At 34.7% G+C, this 10476-nt stretch overlaps 1 protein-coding gene across 1 annotated transcript; it reads right to left on the bottom strand.

Annotated features, from left to right (window-relative positions):
• Positions 1-1231: 1231 nt before the first annotated feature.
• LOC125672188 (visual pigment-like receptor peropsin) lies at positions 1232-9565 on the bottom strand. Its single transcript, XM_048908333.2, has 3 exons — positions 8927-9565; positions 2382-2487; positions 1232-2281 (listed from the first exon to the last, which is right to left on the bottom strand). The coding sequence occupies exons 1-3, from the start codon at positions 9563-9565 to the stop codon at positions 1872-1874; spliced, it is 1155 nt and encodes a 384-aa protein (XP_048764290.2). The 3' UTR covers positions 1232-1871.
• Positions 9566-10476: the final 911 nt, after the last annotated feature.

The raw sequence follows: 10476 nt of genomic DNA on the forward strand, positions 1-10476 counted from the left end.
CACGTGTTCTTTTTCAATTGATAGCATATGATCTCTCTCTCTCTCTCTCTCTCTCTCTCTCTAATCTTTTTATATATTGATTGGTATCATGGATTATTTAATTCTCCTTAAAGATTCTCAAGTATTTCATTCTAAGAGATGATAAGGTTTATAAATCTCTTAATGTAAATGAATATGCCCAAGACATGGTAAGAGAAAGACATATTTAGATATAATGATGAGCAGATGACCAGGGTTTTAGTAACATCCACAGTCACTTGACGCATGTGACACTGTAGAAAGCATCGCCCTTTCGAATGATTATTGCGTTGAGAAAGTTTACACAATTTTAAATTCTGGTGACAGATTTCTTATCCTACAAGCTGTGTGAGTTTCCTTTGATTAAAGTGTTCCATGTCTATTTACCCTATGACATTCGTACGAGTTTTCCATCGTTGATAACTTTATGTAACGTGAAAAGTCGCATAAGTATTTCCAAGAAAACGTAATTCGATGTCAAAATTCGTTGTAAAGAATTGTGAGAAAATCCTTTGATACATGTGCTACTAATATCGGTTGAGATTCGGCTCTGCTGAATATTTGGACTGACGTCAGTCCAAATATTCAGCCGAGCCGAATCTCAACCGAGATTAATGTGCTACTAGAATATATAGGAGACCTCATTAATGGTTTAAATCAGAAGAATATTAGATATTTTCGTGTGAACTTGTAAAACACATTGCGTCTCTTGGTAAGGATTATCATAAACAAAATAATTACAGATGTAATAAAGGGAATTAAACCCGATCCATAGATCACTACGTAACAGCGGAAGGTGGTGATAGGTGAGTATTACGTAAACCGTGCAAAATACAACATTACTAATTCTTGAAAAAATAATGATTTGTCCTTTCCTTGACCCCATTCACACTGACAGTAACCATACGCTTTGTAAGGAGCTCAGTAGCTCAATTATTATCTACGCGTCGAGAATCGCAGATCATTATTTTTCATCGTTTAAAGCCAGTAAGATAACGCAGACTACTTACTGGTTCTCTTTATTACTGGTTCTCTTTATCACTGCTTCTCTTAAATTGCCCATATGCTCTTCATTTTATAATTTTGCCAGCAGAGAAACGAAGAAGAAACTAAATCAAATGCATTTGATTGGTAATGATGATATTTATCTTATACGATAGACATTTGTCGAACAGAAGAGAGCGTTTTATTGTCATTTGTTTTATTAGGCTTTTCAACTGAAATATAGTGAGACAAAAAGAGGAATACAAGTGTGTTGAAAGCAATGTCTTATGTCTTCTAAATATTTGGTGCTCAATCGGCGACCAATTGTCAAACATGGGTATATATAATGATCAAATTAACCAATATAATTATTATACATACAGGAAGCATATATAGGTAATTGGTAGCACTAACGTACACAAGGAAGTTAAATTATACATACATATATATCATATATATATATATTTAAAGAAACGAATATAGCTATTTTTTTAGTTTTCGAATGTTTTGAATATGAATGGATTTATGTTACATGTATGTTATATTTACAATAACATCATGCAAAATAATAAAACTTGACACAAAACTTGACACTAACTAGTCAACATCACTATTCTGTTTATGATATACGTCTACCAGAAAACGTTTTACTTGCGAACATAGGATATCAAATCCCCTTCACGTTTCCTTTTGATATCTAATTGTTCTTTTATATAACAAAGTCAGACATATTATTGATATGTCATTAACCGGTGCTTTCACTAACCGCTCATCAAATTACAATTTGTTTTCGTCAGTTTTCCATCCTCAAGTAGGATACAAAACCCTGATTTCGATCAGACGATTATGTGCCTCGCGCGTAAGTAAATCTACTTGTTGGACGGTCCTGGTTGAGTGTTGGTGGTGCCTGGTAAGTTCTCCACCTGTGTCGTCTCTCCAGCTTCGTCGTCAATTGGAGCTACCAAAGTTGCTTTCTTTACAGCTGGTCTTTCTGTTTTCTGTCCAGCCTCGTCGTCGTCGTCTGAGGCATCTGCCTCCTTATCCTTTTGTTCCTCCCTTTTGACCAACATTTGCCCGAGACCTGAACAAGGTAAGGTGTTATAGAAAGCCATTCGGAACTGCCTGTTTGTACTCACATAGATGATGGGATCCCAAATGCAGGACGATTTGGCAACCACAGCAGGAATCGTCACCATATACACAGGAATATCTTTGGCGTTGCCAAAAATGGCCCATAGACTTACAATGCTATATGCCGACCATGAACCCAAAAATGAACCTGAAAAATAAAACATTTAAAAGAAGTAGATGTAAATCTTGTTTTCTTTTCTCATTTTAGATTTTCTTAAAAGAAATTTAATACTCAATCATTCACTCACATAACATGTATACTATTGTTCTGAACATCTTCTTTTCGATTCTCAGATTTTTTCTGGCAATTCTGCTGCTCATGTCCCAAACACCATTTCTAGCCACGTGACGAATCTAAAAACAACAACAACACCAAATACAATTCTGTTATGTGTTTAGAGATACTGGTTAGATGCACCGATCGACAATATCTAAAAAGTAACTAACTGCAACAAGCGGAACTTTGACATGATAGAAAATGCATCATGAATTAAGTCTGAATCGTGTGTGTGTTGGAGTGCGAAATGGGACGATTGACATTCTTAATAAAACATGATTCCTTTGAAGCATTTGAAATATTTTCTGGGTTTCAACACAGAAGTATGCTTGGGTCTGAAGTGAATAAGTTAATTAACTCCAGCAGTCATCCAAGAAGTCCCCTCTCAAATTATACATTTTAGAAATTTTAAACCAGCACTATATGCTAACTAAACAAGGTAAAATAGTTGAGTTTTGCTGAATTTCAAGTCAGATATTGGTATCCATGACAACATCAAAGCAGACAAAGCGGCAAAATAGCGCCTTAATGTGACATTGTACACTTTAAATCCCCCTACAATACTAGTATTTCGTAAAACAATATGTAAATACTCTTTGGCAAATGTACTGGATTTCTGTGACACAAGACTGGGGTATTTTCAAAACGGCGTAAAACCATACACAGTCAATCAATCGACTTTTCAAATTCATCTCGTGAATATTTATATGTGGAAACAGGTAACGATTGCTATTCGAGATCCGCCACTGTAAAGACGGGTCCAAAACATTTTCAGAGGAACTGTTCCACTTTAGATGATATTCAGAGTTTCATAGAAAGGTTATGTAATTGTATTGTATAGGTTCTAGATATTGAATTCTCTAGAAGTCTGTTTACTATACACTGTAGTTTGTGGTAATAAGCATTCTGGAGAATTGCATTGGATATTACATTACTGGGGCTGGACTTGACGACCTATTTCGACAGCTCTTTAAACATGATCTAAATTCTTGTGAGTGAAATAAGCTTGGCAGAAAGCATACAACGGACACGGTTTTGTAAACTTTGGTTACTGTTAGGTAGACTTTTTACTGCAAATAATTGTAAATAAACAATTTAATGTTTGAATTGTGTGTAATTTATTTTTGCTGGACCCTGGGGATTCCGACCCATAACAGATTAACACGGAAAGATAACTAATGTCTCCATAGGTAGGAGCAATTCTTGGGACACTGCTTTAATCTTGTTATAGCATAGCACCCATCAAAGGAATTATGTGTTTCGAAATACAATAGAGGTAACATTTGATGAGGGTTCTATGAATTGCTCAAATTTTAAAACATTGAAAGGTATTCGATTTCACACAGGTGACATCATCATATTATTGCTGAGTATTTTATTTGGTATTTGCTACAGGGTTTTAGCAATCTGTGTGTTATGGACAAGTGGTGGACTCTGCATTGTATGACCCCCTTTAGAAACATGGCTCAAATTAAACATAGTTTGGGTTTGCTTATTCATTCCTTATTTGAATGCCAGATTTTGGGCTCCTACTGAAATCATCCATTTTCTGGGCCAGATGACTGTAGAAATTGTACCTGCTTCTTAATCAGCATTGTTTTGGGTTATGTAAATTAAAGAATTTCTTTTGCCTGATACGTTGCAAGATATTACAATAATAGTCCTCAGCTGCCCCGCATGTACATGTACCAAAAAGCGCTAGTTTTCAACATATCAAATTTAATTCATGTGGAAATTATCATAGAAGTCTTATTAATTTTTGGAGGAATTTAAAAAAATAAATCAAAATTTTTGATCTTTATATAATTACTTTTTTCTGAGAAAACAGCTATATTTTTGGATACAAAAAAGAAATTTTCCAACTGCAAATAAATGTTTAACGGGTGAAATAAGAGGGGAGTACTGCTCGTGATTGTAACTTTATCAGTTAGAGGATTTGTAGTCATATGTGCATTTGTATGAATTGATAGGAACAAAAAAGGACTCATCTGAAACTTGAAGCAAATAAAATCCTGACATACTTCTTGATTTCCGACAATGATTTCAATGTTCTTAACATCAAATAAAATTTACACCTGCTAACTGAATTTTAAAGGAATGCAAAATGCATTAAAATGAGTCGTAATTTATCACAAATATACGCACATGGGATTAAAAAAACTTTCTAGTGCAAAATGGCCATTATCATTATCCTTTTCTTGAACAATTTCATCGCTTTCATAATTTGCTGAAAAGAGCAAACTCTTTTGTGTACATATTATGTAAATGAATAAATATTAATTGAATTTTATACATCTTATATATACAGTAATATTCTTTAATTTGTAGACGTTTTATTACTAGTGCAAAAATGTCATTTCAATAGCCTATTGAAAATGAAATGTTGGCCTCAATTTGATTTTAATTACATAATTTTCACATAACGTTCATTGCTTTCATTTCAGCTTCATACTATCTTAATTGCGGATAAATGTCCAATAAATGTATACTAATGAAGAGACCTAAACAAGCACCAATCGATACCGTCACGTGACATCACGTACGAATTGGTCTAGAAAAACGGATCGAGAGACCAATAAAATATAATTTAAATACTTTTAATTACGTGTTATATATGCAGACCCGAGTCCAGAAAGAAGACCTCCGGAAGCTCGATGGTTTAATCAAATTAAAAGTGCATATTTCAAACCAATTTATGTGAATTATGCTTCCACTCTAGCATCATACATTTAATTATAAATTTACACATACCTTCTGTCAGATTAATACTTATTGTTCTATTTTAGTGTTCATATTGTTTTATTTTTGATATGGGGACGTGCACTACATTTTATTTTGGTGTTCATCAGATTATGTTTACATTAACCAATGGTAAGTCAATAGTTCTCATATAGGAACTCGTGGTTATGTCACAGGGACTTGCTTTGTATGGAAAGTTATTCGGAACATAAAGGAATTATATCTTTTTTCATTTTACAAAATAAAAACATAAGGAATGAATGTCGCTGATTACACCATTATATTACAATTTGTTGGAATTCCAACGGGTGCGAATTGTGCTACTGCATTAGATGACATGCTGTTTATGTTCTTATAAGGCAGATTTTTTATTAAAAAAAACCTTTATGCATAAGAAGAAAAATTCTCTTGCTATGACCTTCAACTCACCATTTAGATATATCGACGACCTTTATCTATTATACAAAGCTCATTTTCATAAACATGTTGATTTGATATATTCCAGTGAATTTGAAATAAAAGACAAAGTCTTCCACATCTACTTCATACTTAAATATTTTATCGAACATAAATGATAACAACAAACTAATTACTCAGCTTTATGACAAACGTAATTACATCAGTTTCTCCATCATCAACTTCCCATATCTATGTTGTAATATACCATTATAACCTGTATGTTGTTTATGTTTCTCAACTGATTTGATACGTACGAGCATGTCCTACGTATGATCAATTTTTAAATCGAGGTAAGCTTCTGACAAATAAATTGTTACAGGGGTTTCAACAGTTTCGTGTAAAGTCAGCAATTCGCAAATTCTGTGGTCGTTATAACGGTCTAATTTACAAACAAAACCCGTCATTAGGCCAGGTGCTGTCTAACGTGTTTCATATCAATTGTTAGACCGCTCTTTACATACTGGTTTTGACTACGGATTACTACGTTTACCTGATCAAGATATATAACTCATGGCGGCTGTGACTAGTCAATGAACGCGTACTCCTCCTAAGCACCTGATCCCACCTCTGGTGTATCTAAGGTCTTTGTTTGCCTTACTTTTATTTCTAGCTCACCTGAGCCGAAGACTCAAGTGAGCTTTTCTGATCGAAATTTGTCTGTTGTCTGTCGGCGTTGTCGTTTACCTTTCACTTTTTAATCTTCTTCTCTAGAACCACTGAGTCAATTTCAACCAAACTTAACTCAAAGCATTTTGGTTGAAGGGGAGATAATCACAATAATGCAAAAATAGGATGGGGACATTTAAAAATCTCAAGTGGTTCTTCTCAAGAACCACTGAACCAGATAAGCTGAAAATTACTTGAAAGTTTTCTGACATAGTGGAGATTCAAGTTGGTTAAAATCGTGACCCCCGTGGGTATGTTGGGGCCACGATATATATAGGGTATCAAAGTTATACAATCATGTGAATATAAAAATATCTTCTTAAGAACCACTGGGCCAGAAGAGTGTATATTTTCCTGAAAGGTTCCTGACATAAAGTAGATTCAAATTTGTTCAGATCATGCCCCCGGGGGTATGGTGGGACCACAATAGGGGATCAAAGTGTTACATGCCGATTTACAGAAAAATGTTCTCCATAACCCAATTTCAATAAAACTTGGAACAAATCATCCTTGGGTGATGGGGAATCAGGCTTGTTCAAATGAAGAACCATGCTCCCTTCAAAAAGGAGATAATCACAAAAATAGGGTGGGGTCATTTTAAAATCTTCTCAAGAACCACTGGACCAGAAAACCTGAAATTTACATGATATCTTCCTGATATAGTGGAAATTCAAGCTTCTAAAAATCATGAACTCTGTGGTTATGATGGGGCCACAATAGGGGATCAAAGTTTTACACGTGAATGCAATTGAACCAAACTTAACACAAGGCATCCTTAGATGAAATTTGTTAATAATAAAAACATATCTGTCCACAAGGGCATATTGATGATTATTGAATTTGTAGTCAAGTTTAATAATTAAGTTTGGTGATTAATGAATTTTAAGTCGTTACCTTTTGAAAAGTTTACTGAACCAAGCTGCTTGTGTAATGATAGTTTTGCTCAATCTTTGTTTAGGAACTACTGCTCAGGTGAGCAATGTGGCCTATGGGCCTCGTGTATTCTGTACAGGAATCATAAGATTGCTTACTTTCGTTATTTTTGCTTTTTCAGTACTCTATAATGAAAATTTTCCGTAAACATAGCTATTAGCTCTGTACATTCATTTCAGAAATAAATTTTTTTTTTGTTTAAACACAATTGATTACGTGATTAAGTCTGTACGCATATAACGACCCAAACAGTTATAACATTTAAATAATATATTTGAAATTATATCAAATGGGTTTAAAAGCACAGTGAAATTAAATGCAATATATACTGCATTATAAATCAAACACGTATTAGAAATGTCAAATCGTATGGCCAATATATTGACGTTCAATCAAATCACTTCATGATGACGCTAAACTTTGATCATATCATACAAAACTACATACAAATAGAGGTCAGAGGAATGATTTAAATGTCGATCAAACAGAACTATACGTACTGACCAGAGAAACGTCAATCAAACAGAACTATATGTACTGACCAGTGAAACGTCAATCAAACAGAACTATATGTACTGACCAGTGAAACGTCAATCAAACAGAACTATATGTACTGACCAGTGAAACGTCAATCATACAGAAATATATGTACTGACCAGTGAAACGTCAATCATACAGAAATATATGCACTGACCAGTGAAACGTCAATCATAGAGAACTATATGTACTGACCAGTGAAACGTCAATCAAACAGAACTATATGTACTGACCAGTGAAACGTCAATTATACAGAGCTATATGTACTGACCAGTGAAACGTCAATCATACAGAACTATATGTACTGACCAGTGAAACGTCAATCATACAGAGCTAGACGTACTGGTCAGAGGAATGATTTAAATGTAAATCAAACAGAGCTTAATATGTACTGGTCAGAGGAGGGACTTAAATGTCAATGAAATAGAAATACAAGTATTGCCCAGGGTTTTGTTTTGTCTCATAAAGATTCTGAATCATTCTTGAAACTTACAAGATCAAATGATGACAAGTTTTATTATTTATCAGATCCGATTAAGTCGAGTAAAAACGCAATTTAGAGCTCCATTTAGTCACAATTCAATTCACCGAGGAAACCTACAAGACATGATAAAAGATGATGATACTTTAAAATCTAATTACATGTAGCGTGCGAGTCCAATCAGAAAAAACGTGAAAACAAACTAATTATTGTCTATTTCTAATAATTTTCGCCACAACACAAGTAGTAAATACAATTTAGAAAGATGGCATCCGTCTGGATTTCTGAAGTCAGAATGCATGTAAAGGGAAAATTATACAGCATAAACAACACATATTTAGAATTTAGTGTATTGACATATTCATATGATGGCGGAGACAACGAAATTTGCATATTAAAATTTGCTTCATACATGTAGGACCCTATCAGCACCTTGTCAAAGTATAGGGATGCATTACAAATATACAGATCGGATTCTCAATGTAATCTTTTGCGGAAAAGTACCAGACATTTTATAACAAATCAATCGTAACTACTCGGCCATTTCCTTATCCACACTTTTCGGTTACGGAAAATGGCGAGTGTGATCCGATTGATGACAAATTAATGAATTCTTTAATTGTGGAAACCGGACGTTTTGTATGCAATAATTATATTTTCTGTTTACGATGTTTTTTTTGATAGGTGTAAATTATACATACCGTCATAAACACTTGGTAATAGCAGTACGTGATTATCAGTAACGGCATGAATAAACTCCAGATGAAAATAGAGAAGTTATAGCTGGCTGATTCTATATTGTCAGTGTCCCATTCAACGGAACAGGAAGTGCGCGCCGGTTCATAGGTATACTTTCCCCAACCAAGATGTGGAAATACGGACCAGCACAACCCCTGGAACCAGATTAGCAAGCAGGCTACTGATGCAACTCGTGTTGTTATTTTGGATGCTTGTAGGGGCTTGGCAATGACAATGTATCTGTCGACAGAGATGCCCATAAGGGTATACATGTTAGTAAGGCCGGTAAAGTACATCCAGAAGCCCTCAAATTTACATACACTGTCTCCCCAGAAATAGGAGCGGCTGAAATGGGCCGTCATAGATATGAACGAACCCAAACTCATCAAAAAATCTCCCGTCAGCAAGGAGAGTATAAAAATATTTGTCGGGGATCGAAGGTTCTTGTTTTTGGCAAAGACTAATAGACCTGTAAAGTTCATAAAGGATCCCACAATGAAGACGAAGAGCAGCCCGGATCCTATGATGTAGTACAGGGGGACGGGGATCGGGTACTTGACGGACTCAATATCCACCACAACTGACGCGTTGCTTCCATTCATCTTGTACACAAAAATCAACTGTTTGTTGATACTCGAAACGAAAGGTTATCCCAATGAAAAACGTCCAGTTCCTCTGAAGTAGTACAGTGCAGTGCCTAGCTTCTTTTGGGTTGGAATTAAGAGATTGTCAATCTATTTATACATGGTGATCTTCAGTTCAAAGAACAATTCATTTGAGGACACGCATCTTGTTTGAGTAGACTTTCCCATTTCCTCAGTCAATGCTTCGCCAATATTAATGAGTTCCATTGTATTGGAGAAAATTATCTTCGACGAGCTAATGAACACTTTCAATAACCAAATTTCTCTACACTTAATTCACCTCAGTAAAAATGCTTCCCTCCAATAAACTTCAGCTGAAAACAAGAATACATGCATACGCCTGTTGCTCACAACACTGAAATGATCTGCCTGTCACTTTATGTAAATTAGGGGTATATAAGCTGTACAAAATTGATTTTCTGTTCTACTCCGTCTTTTGACCATTGCTATTTGAAATATGGAATAATGTTAAGATACCATTGGTTACTACAGAGTGACCTATCAAATAAATTACATATTTATTGTATTGACGTGATGTGGCATTTAATAATATATAAAGTCTGGCACAATTCGCATAAACAAATTAGCAACAGTCAACAAATGGTTAAATATCTAAGATATGAAAGAAAGAAAAACCCATTGCAATTCTCTTCTAAGTATTTTATGTAGGGGAATAAACTTGAAGTTTTTGGATGTGAAATCATACAGTAAAGGTGAATGGTGTGAACACAAAACTCTGATAAAATGTACAGGACCTGCGCAACCATAAGAAGGTTTGAACTTGTAACCAATCCTTTTGTATACCTGTACAATAAAACCTGTTCAAACTAAATCAAAATCGAACCATAAGAGCGTGTATCTGTAATACT

The sequence above is a fragment of the Ostrea edulis genome, chromosome 4 (assembly GCF_947568905.1).
Source record: "Ostrea edulis chromosome 4, xbOstEdul1.1, whole genome shotgun sequence".
Lineage (NCBI taxonomy): Eukaryota > Metazoa > Mollusca > Bivalvia > Ostreida > Ostreidae > Ostrea > Ostrea edulis.

What these genes read in the sequence shown, in the direction of transcription:
- LOC125672188 (XM_048908333.2), bottom strand. Translation starts at nt 9,565, where the DNA reads ATGAATGGAAGCAACGCGTCAGTTGTGGTGGATATTGAGTCCGTCAAG. An exon ending in ATTACCAAGTGTTTATGACG is followed by an intron (nt 2,488 to 8,926) that starts GTATGTATAATT and finishes TGTTGTTTTTAG; the next exon opens with ATTCGTCACGTGGCTAGAAA. An exon ending in AACAATAGTATACATGTTAT is followed by an intron (nt 2,282 to 2,381) that starts GTGAGTGAATGA and finishes TTTATTTTTCAG; the next exon opens with GTTCATTTTTGGGTTCATGG.